The sequence below is a fragment of the Mus caroli genome, chromosome 8, assembly GCF_900094665.2.
Source record: "Mus caroli chromosome 8, CAROLI_EIJ_v1.1, whole genome shotgun sequence".
Lineage (NCBI taxonomy): Eukaryota > Metazoa > Chordata > Mammalia > Rodentia > Muridae > Mus > Mus caroli.
Genome location: NC_034577.1, coordinates 79326491 through 79340206, shown reverse-complemented (window position 1 = coordinate 79340206; position 13716 = coordinate 79326491). Strand labels below are relative to the sequence as shown.

Sequence of the window (13716 nt, the reverse complement as noted above, 5' to 3'; positions counted from 1 at the left end):
CTTTCTGGGTCTTGGCCACAGGAACCAAAGTGGGGAACTTCCTGGGTATAGGCATGCCAGGAAGCAAGTGTCCTTGCTCAGAAGGGGACCATGGCTGTGCCTCTAGGGTTTTCCAGCCCCCCTCCAGGGATGGCCAGGAGTGAAGGTGGACTTTTGAAAATCATTCAGAAGTGATGATTTGTAAATGCATTGATCCTCCCAAAATGTCCAATAACTTCTTGACCCGCAGAACACCTGGTGAGAGGGACTATGGTGACCTGTGGCCTTCCTGCTCAGAATGGCATTTCTATTGCTTCAGCTGGCCAAAAGCCACATTGGCTTTAGGGTACCTCTCTTGTGCCCGTCATCCATGACCACCTATGAATATGAAGAGGGACAGTTGCTAGATGGGAAACGGGTTTTCTCCTGGGATGACGAGAAGCTTGGCAGCCATTGAGCTCATTACAGAATACCTACAGACGCAAATACAGCACCAATAGATGATGTTGCAGTCACTCCATGCCGGGGTTTCAGATTGGCAGTGGCTGCCTAAGCTACCCCGGCCTCCTTTTCTTTCTTTCTTTTATTTTCCATGATTGTCTTGCCTATATGTCTGCATGAACACTACATGCGTGTAAGGTATCCAAGTAGGCCAGAAGAGGATATAGGAACCCCCCCCTAGAACTGGAGTTACAGATGGTTATGAGCCACCACCATGTGGGTATTAGAAAACAAGCCCAGGTCCTTTGCAAGAGCAGCAAATGCTCTAACCACTGAGCATTTGCCAATCTTTGAAACACAAATATGTGAGCCACTCTGTAAGGCAGTGGTTTTATTATTCCATCCTATAGAGCATCAGAGAGGTGCAATAGCTTGCCCGGGGGTCACACAGATCATGAGCCATGGCACTTCTCAGTCCAGGGCAAGTCTGTGTTAGTCTAGAGCTCTGCTATCTCCCTACAGTTGTCTTTGTTTCTTTATTCTTTTGAGATAGGTCTCAAGGTGTAGTCTTGGCTATCCCAAATTTCCAATACAGACCAGAGCGACCTTGAGCTCACAGAGATCTCTCTGCCTCTGCCTCTGCCTCTGCCTCTCAAGTGCTGGGATTAAATGTGTTTTGTTTCTTTAAGCCTGGCTCTTTTGGAATGAACCTTATTCAAGTTCTCTTTCTTTTAAACTGTCCTTGATGGCAGCTATTTGGTGTTTTCTGATGTTCTGGTAACCCCAGAGATGGCAGGAAAAGGGAGTGCCTGGCAGTGGCCATCATTCTGTTGAGGGACTGAAGGGTCTCAGGGCTGTGTGCTCAGGTGTACCTGTGTGGTGAAGCAGAGGTGAGACTCCCATCCTCTGATGATGAGAGTGCTTTCCCCAGATTTCAAAGGCTGCTGACCTCTGCGTGCCCATCTCCACCCCAAGAGACTCTCATCCTGAGGCCCCAGAATGGTCCCTGTCTTTCCTTGCAGCAGCCTCATTGGGGACAATGATGACACCATATCCAGAAAGACTCTGAACTCCCTGGGGAAGGGATGGGCAAGTTGTAGTTGCAGCTTTCTTTGCTGAAAAAATAATTCTAACTCATGATTTTAAGGGGATCAAGTTGGCCATGGTAGCCTTGTAGGTTGCTCAGATGACCTCTTAGCTGTGCGCATCTCTTTCCTGGTGTGGGCATTCTGGGAGCAGGGCTTCTGTACTTTCGATACCCCAATTTATATGTAAGTACACTGTAGCCGTCTTCAGACACTCCAGAAGAGGGCGCCAGATCTCGTTACGGATGGTTGTGAGCCACCATGTGGTTGCTGGGATTTGAACTCTGGACCTTCGGAAGAGCAGTCGGGTGCTCTTACCCATTGAGCCATCTCACCAGCCCGATACCCCAATTTATAAGTTTAGGGAAATGAAATCATAACCCCTGACATGGAAGGCATCTTTTCTTTTCCTTTTCTCTTCTTTCTCTTCCTTTTGGAATATTTTTTTTTTTTAAAAAACTTAGCCAAAAATTGTTTTAGAATGTCAACAGATAATAGCAGATAAATAGAGATTGGGTAGATATCACTATAGAAACCTAAGGGTGCTAGGTATCTTCTGCCCCCAAGAAACCTAGAATATAGAGCAGGCTCAACAAAATGTCCTGAATGGAAAATACACCCTGACTGGGAGGGAACACAGAGCGGAGGTACCTACTGTTGGACTGTCCTGTAATCAGAGCAGACTTTTAACAACTGATTGTATGGTAAGAGCTGTCGAGGCTTTTAGAGACATGTTTATCTGGGTCTGTCTTTTAAGAGAGCTAAGAAAACAGCAAGAGAGGGAATCCTTGCGTATGAGTCTAAGGTGCCAGGTCTGAGCCTGGTCCAGTAGTGATCTCATACTTGATAGCTCATAGCTCTGCCCTTCGGACTTGAGCTTCCACCCTCTGAGTCATTCTTTCCATCTACGAAAGGTAGCATATGTTTTCAGCTGAGCAGTTCTGCTCTCTTGGTTCCCACTTGTAGGACCCTGGGTGTGTGGTGGACACCTTTCATCCTGTACTCTCCTTCCCTGTTGGGCTAACCTGGCGGTGTTTCTGATGGTATAAAAATTTCAAGGCCCTTGTGGCTCTCCTTGTGTACTTCATGGGGAATTGTTCTTTTAGACAAGAGGCTCCTTCCGAAGCAATTTCTAGAGAATTCTGTCTCTACCTTCAGGTTCTGTTGTGATGGCTCGAGGACAGTGCTCCTAGATCTCCCAGACACTGTTTTGTACAGTGTAGCCAGAGAATCACACCCGTCATCTCTTAAAAGTGTCCCATGTGAGTCAACACTGACCTCTTGATTGTCTTGAGATGCTAGCAGAATGCACAGCCACACCCTTGGCCATTCCGCTGGAGGATTGCTTTCCTAAAACAAAGGCCATATGGTCCTTTTACAACAAGAGAATTTCCCAAGGATGCTTCCTGGTTCCTTTTGAACAGTTCTGCCTTTGGTCTCTCTCTTTCCTTTCTTACTGTAAGCTGCGAGAAGAAACCAGGAAACACCTCCCACATTCTGCTCGGAAATCTAGATAAATCCCATGTTTTCCCATTGGAGGCTCTTCCTCCCAGAAAGAGATGGGACACTCTCCTGTCTCTGTGTAGCCGACATCCTTCTCCTTCAGTTTCTGAGAGCACCGAGCCTTATCTATGAGAACCTCTAGTATCCCAGCCCCTGGCTCACACTGTGTTAGGCTTTTGGTCAAAGGTGATTTTAGTTTTCAGGAAAATACTACTTTCTTCTTCCCAAGTCTGCACCAGGGGTCATCAATATCCGTATTTCAGTTAACCTGCATACAGCTATCTGCCCCTATATAAAGACTTTTTTTTTTTCACTTTCATGACCATTGTCCAGCTCCTGAGTGACTTTCCTACCGTCATGTGTTTGTTCTGGGGGCACGCCATGGCTGCCCCCTCCCCCCACTGTTTCGGGCCCCCCCCCCCACCGGGGCTGTACTGTTTCTGTCCTGTATTGCCACTGTAACAAATCCTCATGTACACTGTAACTTAAAACAATACCAAGTCACCCATGGTTCTGGTGGTCAGGAGTCTGACAGACAGGAAGGGCGAAGGTCAAGGTGATGGCAGAGAACTGTTGCCGTTCATAGAGTCACCACCACATTCATCACTCGTGTGTCTTCAACCCCAGCAATAATGGGTCGGCTCATACAGCTTCTGGCTATACTTTTGCATCCCCTTTCCACAGTCAAAGACCCAGTGACTCCAGAGGCCCCGCCCAGATAATCCTGAATCATCTCTGTATGTTAAGGTCAGCTAGTCAGCACCCCAGGTTACATGTGCTGTGAAAGTCTCACAGCCGTACGTTCTAGGGGTTCAGATATCAATATTTTGGGGGGCATTTGCTTTTGCCTAACACCATGTCCCAGTTTGGTTCCATTCGGTTTCTGTAGGCAGCTTACTTTGCTGCCTTCATGGGTGTTTGACAGCAGCCCCTAGTCTAGTGTTCTTCACCCACCACCAACATTGCCCAGGATCCGGCTGTGACTTGGAGGGTTCCATCTGCCTGAGATGTCATAGCTGTCTCCTTCAGATTTAACATAACCATGGCCACCATGAAGTGGAGCAAAAATGACTGTAATGACACGCACTGGAGACCTTGACTTGAGTCGTGGTGTAGAAATAGAGCAAGATAGATGATATTAGGTCCATGGAAAAGGAGCTGTTAACATTTCTTCTTGGAGTGGGATATCACAAGACCCTTCCTGGAGACTTTGATCTCTGTTCCTTCCTGTGATAACTGTACATAATCTTAGAGACAATCAACAGATGTCATTGTCATGTGTGCTCCAGAAAGCAGCCCAATGCAGTCATTTATAAGCCAACTTGGACTTGATGACATTTTTCTTTGGTCTTGACAAATGTTTTTTGAGTTTACCCAGTGTATTGGCTGGTTTTGTGTGTCAACTTGACACAAGCTGGAGTTATCATAGAGATAGGAGCTTTAGGTGAGGAAATGAGATCCAACCATAAGGTATTTTCTCAATTAGTGATCAAGGATGGGAGGATCCATTGTGGGTGGTGACATCCCTGGGATGGTAGTCTTGGGTTTTATAAGAAAGCAAGCTGAACAAGCCAGGGGAAGCAAGACAGTAAGGAACATCCCTCATGGCCTCTGCATCAGCTTCTGCTTCCTGACTGCTTGAGTTCCAGTCATGACTTCCTTTGGTGATGAACAACAAGGTGGAAGTGTAAGCTGAATAAACCCTCTCCTCCCCATGTTTGTGCAGGAATAGAAACCCTGACTAAAATACCCAGGAAAGTCACGAAACACCTAAGGTTGTGTGTTGGGAGCTTTGGGCTTTTGGGGAACTTTCATTGCTGATTGCTGGAAGCAATTCCAGGAAAGGGCCTCAGCTGGCTCAGTCCACCCACGGTACAGGAGTGTTGTCAGTTAAGGCACCAGCTACTCCAACCTCTGAGGATCAGGGCCAGTGACTCCCAGGTTCATGTGCTCTCATGGCCTGGAAGGAAGGCAGGAACATGCCCAGATGCCCCACACAGTGGTACTTCCTTTTATGTCTGGAAAGCCACTTATTTCAGTCCTGAGGGATTTGCCTCCGAGGGAAGCAGTTTATATGTGCCTTCCAGCTCATGCTGTAGGTCTTGTTTGCTTTGAGGAGTGCCGACAGCTGTGCTCTCCTGAGCACCCAGGTAGCTTTGTGTGTGCTGAGGGCGGGCCCTCCCATCAGCTGAGGTTGGAGCTGACCTGGCTGGGACCTCAGTGCAACTGCACAAGAGTTTTCATGTCCTTTGGTCTTTGCACTGACAGCAGGATTTGGGGGACCCTGCCTCGTAGCTCCATGAGGATGGATAGTATCTTTCTTAGAAGAGGAACATGGGAAGAAGACCTTTTTGTCCAATTGTGCAGTGTCCTGAGACCACTTCATACTTCATACACACATTCCTTTGTCCATCTCCAATTGACTTCATTTTTTAATCTCATGGATGGAACTTCTCAGCCTAGCAATGTCCTGGAGACCCAGAGCTTCCTGGGATTCAGCTATACTCCTCTTGTTTCTGAAGCATGGATTTCCCCCTTAAAGTTCCATTCAGGGCTATCTCTTTATCTCATGGATGGAGAGTCATGGTCTCCTTTTCTGGCAGAATCTTTACTTTTGGCTTACTCCTGTGGGTCCTAGGCCTGGGCTACCCTATCTTTTAGGTCCTAGCACATCTATAGTAGCTCCCTGATGGTCTCTGATGGGAGGAGCTATGAACCTTGCCCCCTGCCTTCCTAGGTGGCTGGTCCATGCTACCTGCCACTGTCAGGTACATTTGTTGCAGCCTTGGCCTTTTGCATCTGCTTTGCTCACATCCTGCTTGGGATCCACTTGCTTATATTGCAGATATATTCAGAAGTCCAGTTAATTTTTTATACTTGATTGAATTTTCATCAAAATTCCCTCCTCCTTTTTTATGGTGTGTGTGTGTGTGTGTGTGTGTGTGTGTGTGTATGTTTCTTCCATCAGACAGCAGAAGTCTCCTAGAAACTATTCCCTTCCCGGCCTTTGCTGGCTTAGTCATTTTAAAATGAATTTAATCTCCATTTTAAAAGTAATTTTTCTCCTCATTTTGTCATAGTTCTTTGACCGTGCTTATTCTAAAGGAGGGAACAGCTGAAGGGCTGGCATTTGTCACTCTATCTCCCATCTCAGCATTGTGGCTGAAGCCACCAATTGAATAGGATTAAGTGGGTTTGTTTTCTGGCTTTCCTGCCTGGCAGCTGGGTTGCACTGGGCAAGGCAGTCTTTCTGTGCATCATTTTCATCTTCTGTAAATGGAAGTGAAGTACTAATACGCATAGCTCAGTGGACTGTTGGGGACTACTTTAATGCACAGAAAGTCCGAGAAGGATGCTTGCTTGGTACCCAGAAAACCCTCACTTGTAGATGTTTAGATAGCTGGGCAATTGCGCCTTTCCTTGAACCCGTTTGTTGCTGAACCCTGGAATGTTCACATGGAAAGGGACCTTGAGATACCCTTCGGCTGTTCCCACTCGTCCCCGTTCCCTTTCTGCACTCCTGCCAGAGGATGTGTGCTCCTGCTGCCTATGGGTAGTTATGCTTGCTCATGGGTGGTCACACTTGTGCATGGAAAGTGCTAGCAATGTTTGAGGGGTGTTTCTTACTGTGAGAAGCTGGAGTCTCCCCTTCCGCTGCCGATGTTCCTGTGGATCCAATGGAGCCTTGGCCCCTGCTCATCTCTCTGGTTTTCTTCTGGTACCCTTGGCTAAATGCCCCCAGTGCAAAATGTACTTGGAGCAGGTAGGAGGGGAGGCTCTGGGGCCAAGTGATTTTCAAATAACAGGCTGTAAGCAGGGTGGCCAGTTTGGGACTTCATATGTCAATATGCCCCTTTTCCTTGATTGAACCTTTTCACTTTAAGGAGCCTTATTTTCATTTAAATTCAGATGATTACAGTCTCAGCAGTTGTTTGGTTTGTTGGTGGAGAATAATACACCTCCCTTTAGTCTTGAAATATGTTTGCCGAAAATAAAGCCAAGCAGCCAGCCCCGCATTGAACTTTCAGTACCTTGGCACAACTGGGCAGATCTTGATTCCCTTTGTGGAGGTGGTGTTAGCCTAGGCTTGTGTTAGCCTAGGATGGGATACTGAAAGATTAGGAGATGCAGGGACCAACCATGTGGAACATCCAGCTTTTTGTGGTAAACAGGTTGTTTAGGTCTCTGAGTCCCCGCATCTCCATCCCAAACATAGGGTGCTCCTGGAGACTGCCAGATATGGACGTTGTGACGACTAGAAGATTCACTGAGATAACAGACATGTAGAGTGCTGGCATGCGGGACATGAATGATAAATGCAGCTGCTAAAATTAGTGCTAGTGCTACTAATTAGAATTAATTATTATTATTGGCAAAATACTGCTTTTGTTTAGCAGCTCTATAGAAGTATAATTTGCACTCTGCAACATTCACTTCAGTACACAGTTCAGCACCTCTGTAGGTAGCCCACAGACCCGTGTGGTGTTTTGTAGGTAGGGCTAAGTCCACGCTCATTTTCTCAGTAGACTTTGCTTGCCCACTGCATCCACGTTCCACCCCAGGCAGTCCTGAGCGGATCCTATCTGTGGATCCATGCCAGCAGAACTCTAGTGGGTTTTGTATTAATTTCCTCATGTGCCTCTCACAGTGGATCTTTTTTTCTAGGTATACTGAGTCTCAAAGGCTGCGAAGATCACCCATTGGATGATCTTGGAGGAGCTTGGAAGGGCGGGGCCATCGGTTGGCATGAAGGTTTTAGGAACCAAGGACTTCAGTAAACACAATGGTTCAGACTTGTCCCAGGGGAATAGTGCCTTCCTGGTTTTACCTTCCTGGTTGTTCATTTTCTCCACCCGTCGGCCATTTAGGGGGCTTTTCTCAGCATTGGCCTCTCCCTGAAATCTATACCCTGAGTGATTCCTGCCTACCTCTTGAGGGAGGACTGGAAGGAGAACGTGTTGTGTCAGCTTTGCACATGTGGCCTTTCCTCCTTACCTGCGGCAGTGTCTGCCCAGTTGCCTGCCATTCAAGGAAGCCAGCCTGGGAAAGTGAAGGGTCCCGCTCTCGGCCTGGGCACTGGTGGTTCATATTTTGTCAGGATTCCGTTTCTGGGATCCACCTCAGTTTCTCCTTCCGTAAAGTGGAATTGCCCTGGCTCTCACCTCCCCTGAGATGATGAGGAAGCCCAACACACGGGCGTTTGAGCATTTCTGAATATTTGTGGTAGCTTGAGTGTTTCTGAACTATGATATCAAAATAACCTAAAGCAAGTTGAGCCTGGCTGGTGGCCAGAGGCCAAGCAAGTCCTAGCTCCATCCACCTCTTCCCCTGGGTCCCTTTGTCTGTGCCCCTCAGAGCCCAGCTGGCAAAGGCTGGGAATTAATAGGCAAGGGATAAGGCACCTCCCGCTGCGCCTAATCTAGGAAGCTGGTAGCGGCTGCGTCCTTCCCGGCCAAAGGGCCTGTAATGTGAGGCCCCCAGGAGAGAAGGTGCCCTCACTCCAGGAGGGCGTTCCTAGGGGTGCTGGGCTTTAGAGCTGAGGAGGCTGCCGGAAGACACAGAGCAGGAGCTTTGGAGAGCACTCTCCATCAGGCGGAGCTGGACCCATTGTGCCAGCTGGGGTAACACTTTTTGCTTTGGAGGCGCAGGGGTTGGGGGTGGGCACTGGGGCCTGCCCAGTGCTAGTTATGAGGTACTCTCTAGCCAGCTCTTCTTATCCTTTATCTTGTGGTGAGCAGGAACCACAGTGAAACTACAGAGAGCCTTCCAGGGGAACCCTGGGTCTGTGACGTGTAGTGTGTGTGGTGTGTGTGTGTGTGTGTGTGTGTGTATCTAAGGTATGTGTTTAGACATAAGTGTACGGTATTTATAATGTGATTGTTGTGTATCTCTGATATGGCATACACACATGTAACACAGCAAAGGTAAGTCTGCCTGTGAACTAGAGTGTGGGTGTGTGTTTGATTGTGTGTGTTTGATTGTGTGAACATATACTAGGTGTACAGCTCTCTGTCCTTTTCTCTTCCTGTGGGTTGGGAACAACTTGTGTGAGTTCTTTTTTTTTTTTTTTCCTGAGGACTCAGCTGGCTGGCTAGAGTCTGGCAGTGTGGCCAGGAGCCCTAGTCTCTTTCCTTAGGGTCACAAGACAAGGTCAGCGCAGCCGAATCTGGGCTTTTGTTTGTCTCTCCCCTGCCCGCAGCAGCCTGCGGTCTGTTTCATTCATTATTAAGTTTTAAATCCACTCGATGAGAAACTTGAGCCTCCGAATGCCTTCCTGCTCTCGCCGCCTCTGTCCAGCCCCTGCTGTGTTTTGCGGACTTCCCTGGCTTTACTTGCTGCGTCCTGTGTACTTTTGTTTTCCCAGAAATGGCCAGTCCTGAGGTTTGTTTAGCTTCCCTCAGAGGTTAGAAGGGCCAGAGAAGTCCCGCTAGTCTCTGGAGAGCATAGAGTCCCTTACATGGAGAGAGCGACTGCTAGTCGTGGGCTCTGGCTTTTGGTGGCCCTGGTGGCCCTGGCGGCCCAGTCCATTCTTATGGCTGCCACCTGGGCTCCTGGTTAGTAGGGTGAAGCCAGGGTTGGAAACAAAGAGGGAAAGTCCTTGGGGACGCTGGCTGGGTACCTCAGGTCTTCTTTTCCGCCCTCGGCTTGCTTCATTTGCATACTGGAGTCTGATGTTTAGAGCCCTGCAATTTTATACCCCTTGTGTATTGTCTATTACCAGAAATAGCAGTTTCCAACTTCATCAGTACCCCATCCATGAATATGGTGGGGCTGTTACAATAAAGGGTATTTTCTGTTCTTTCTAAATTTTGCCCGTATCCAAAGGACCAATAGGATTTCCTTTAAGGTTGGGGGCTAGGGAATGGGGGGCTAGGGGCTGAGGGTTGATGGAAGTTGACTCCCAGATGTGGTTGGAATTAGGGGACTTGGATTCCTTTTGGCCTGTGGGACTGTGGTCATTTCCGGTGACTTTGTACAGGCTGCCCCCCACCTCCACCCACCGCCCCCACCAAGGGAAGTGGCTGAGAGCTGCGCCTCTGTCGAGGGTGCACTACATCCAGTCAGGTTGAGGCAGGTGTCACTGCGAAAAAGGACACTTCCCTTGGGTGCTCTGCCACCCCTCTGCCGTGTGTCCTCTGTGGATGGGAAGGTCTGTGTGTCCACTTACTTCCGGCCCCCTCGTCACTCCTCCCCTGCAGCAGTTGGCCAGCTGCACAGCCTCAGCCGAGAGCTGTGGAGAAGCTGGCTCTGTCCTTGCTTCCCAGTGGCCCTGGGAATTGCCTCTAATCTCTCCTCTGCCTTCCCCTGCAGATGGTGATGACGACCCACAGCTCTCCTGGGTGGCTTCATCTCCCTCCAGCAAGGATGTTGCGTCACCTACGCAGATGATCGGAGATGGTTGTGACCTCGGCCTTGGCGAGGAGGAAGGCGGCACCGGCCTGCCCTACCCTTGCCAGTTCTGCGACAAGTCCTTCATCCGCCTGAGCTACTTGAAGAGGCATGAACAGATCCACAGCGACAAGCTGCCGTTCAAGTGCACCTTCTGCAGCCGCCTCTTCAAACACAAGAGGAGCCGAGACCGGCACATCAAGCTGCACACGGGCGACAAGAAGTACCACTGTCACGAGTGTGAGGCGGCTTTCTCCCGCAGCGACCACCTCAAGATCCACCTGAAGACCCACAGCTCCAGCAAGCCGTTCAAGTGCAGCGTGTGCAAGCGCGGCTTCTCCTCCACCAGCTCCCTGCAGAGCCACATGCAGGCCCACAAGAAGAACAAGGAACACCTGGCCAAGTCGGAGAAGGAAGCCAAGAAGGACGACTTCATGTGCGACTACTGTGAGGATACCTTTAGCCAGACAGAGGAGCTGGAAAAGCACGTGCTCACCCTCCACCCACAGCTCTCAGAGAAGGCGGACCTACAGTGCATCCACTGCCCAGAGGTCTTTGTTGACGAGAGCACACTGCTTGCCCACATCCACCAAGCCCACGCCAACCAGAAACACAAGTGCCCCATGTGCCCTGAGCAGTTCTCCTCTGTGGAGGGTGTGTACTGCCACCTGGACAGCCACCGGCAGCCCGACTCCAGTAACCACAGTGTCAGCCCTGACCCTGTGTTGGGCAGTGTGGCTTCCATGAGCAGTGCTACACCTGACTCCAGCGCCTCTGTGGAGCGCGGGTCCACGCCAGACTCCACTTTGAAGCCGCTGAGGGGGCAGAAGAAGATGCGGGATGATGGGCAGAGCTGGCCCAAGGTTGTCTACAGCTGCCCCTATTGTTCTAAGCGGGACTTTACCAGCCTGGCTGTGCTAGAGATTCATCTGAAGACCATTCACGCAGATAAACCTCAGCAGAGTCACACGTGTCAGATCTGCCTCGACTCCATGCCCACACTCTACAACCTCAATGAGCATGTGCGCAAGCTGCACAAGAGCCACGCCTACCCCGTCATGCAATTTGGCAACATCTCCGCCTTCCACTGCAACTACTGCCCCGAGATGTTTGCTGACATCAACAGCCTGCAGGAGCACATTCGAGTCTCGCACTGTGGCCCCAATGCTAACCCCCCTGATGGGAATAATGCTTTCTTCTGCAACCAGTGCTCCATGGGCTTCCTCACCGAGTCCTCGCTCACAGAGCACATCCAACAGGCGCATTGCAGTGTGGGGAGCACCAAGCTGGAGTCTCCTGTTGTTCAGCCCACACAGTCCTTCATGGAGGTCTACTCCTGCCCTTACTGTACCAACTCCCCTATCTTTGGCTCCATCCTGAAGCTCACTAAACACATTAAAGAGAACCACAAGAACATCCCGCTGGCACACAGCAAGAAGTCCAAGGCCGAGCAGAGCCCAGTCTCCTCCGATGTCGAGGTGTCTTCCCCGAAACGACAGCGCCTCTCGGGGAGCGCCAACTCCATCTCTAACGGCGAGTACCCCTGCAATCAGTGTGACCTCAAGTTCTCCAACTTCGAGAGCTTCCAGACTCACCTGAAGCTGCACCTGGAGCTGCTGCTTCGGAAGCAGGCCTGCCCCCAGTGCAAAGAGGACTTCGACTCTCAGGAGTCCCTCCTGCAGCATCTGACGGTGCATTACATGACCACATCCACCCACTACGTGTGCGAGAGCTGTGACAAGCAGTTCTCCTCGGTGGATGACCTACAGAAGCACCTGCTGGACATGCACACCTTTGTGCTATACCACTGCACGCTGTGTCAGGAGGTCTTCGACTCCAAGGTGTCCATCCAGGTGCACCTGGCCGTAAAGCACAGCAATGAGAAGAAGATGTACCGCTGCACAGCCTGCAACTGGGACTTCCGCAAGGAGGCTGACCTGCAGGTGCACGTCAAACACAGCCACCTCGGCAACCCGGCCAAGGCCCACAAGTGCATCTTCTGCGGCGAGACCTTCAGCACCGAGGTGGAGCTGCAGTGCCACATCACCACACACAGCAAGAAGTACAACTGCAGGTTCTGCAGCAAGGCCTTCCACGCCGTCATCCTGCTGGAGAAGCACCTGCGGGAGAAGCACTGTGTGTTTGACGCGGCCGCGGAGAATGGCACGGCCAATGGGGTGCCCCCCACCTCCACCAAGAAGGCAGAGCCTGCCGACCTGCAGGGCATGCTGCTCAAGAATCCCGAGGCACCGAACAGCCACGAGGCCAGTGAGGATGACGTGGACACGTCAGAGCCCATGTATGGCTGTGACATCTGCGGTGCAGCCTACACCATGGAGGTGTTGCTGCAGAACCACCGCCTCCGGGATCACAACATCCGGCCCGGCGAGGATGATGGCTCACGCAAGAAGGCAGAGTTCATAAAGGGCAGCCACAAGTGTAACGTGTGCTCTCGGACTTTCTTCTCGGAGAACGGGCTCCGGGAACACCTGCAGACGCACCGGGGCCCTGCCAAGCATTACATGTGTCCCATCTGTGGTGAGCGCTTCCCCTCGCTGCTGACGCTCACCGAGCACAAGGTGACCCACAGCAAGAGTCTGGACACGGGCACCTGTCGCATCTGCAAAATGCCCCTGCAGAGTGAGGAGGAGTTTATTGAGCACTGCCAGATGCACCCCGACTTACGGAACTCCCTCACCGGCTTCCGCTGTGTGGTCTGTATGCAGACTGTCACCTCGACGCTGGAACTCAAGATCCATGGCACCTTTCACATGCAGAAGCTGGCTGGCAGCTCAGCCGCCTCCTCCCCCAATGGCCAGGGACTGCAGAAGCTCTACAAGTGCGCCCTGTGCCTCAAAGAGTTCCGTAGCAAGCAGGACCTGGTCAGGCTTGATGTCAATGGGCTGCCCTATGGCCTGTGTGCCGGCTGCATGGCCCGGAGTGCCAATGGACAGGTGGGTGGCCTGGCCCCACCCGAACCTGCTGACCGGCCCTGTGCCGGCCTCCGCTGCCCTGAATGTAACGTGAAGTTTGAGAGTGCTGAGGACCTGGAGAGCCACATGCAGGTGGACCACCGTGATCTTACACCAGAGACCAGTGGGCCCCGGAAAGGTGCCCAGACGTCACCAGTGCCCCGGGTAAGTGCAGCCTGACAATCATTCCCGACCTGTCCTTCTTGGGGACCAGTGGGTATCATATAGATAAAACTCTTGCATGTGTGCTTCCTAGGGGTAGGTCTTATAGCAACCCAGAGAGGCAGCACTGCCCATGTGAGTTAGGCGCATCTGCTCTGTCCCCCTGCCCATCCTCAGTTTGAGCC

The 13716-nt window shown here is 50.9% G+C and overlaps 1 protein-coding gene across 3 annotated transcripts in view; it reads left to right on the top strand.

The window, feature by feature from the left end:
* Positions 1–13716, top strand: part of Znf423 (zinc finger protein 423) — a 283320-nt gene that overhangs the window by 151878 nt on the left and 117726 nt on the right. For all 3 annotated transcript variants that reach the window (XM_029480964.1, XM_021169750.1, XM_029480965.1), the window contains one exon: positions 10320–13534. In XM_029480964.1, the coding sequence (XP_029336824.1) occupies positions 10394–13534 (3141 nt within the window). In that variant the 5' untranslated portion in view covers positions 10320–10393. The remainder of the gene's footprint in view (positions 1–10319; positions 13535–13716) is intronic.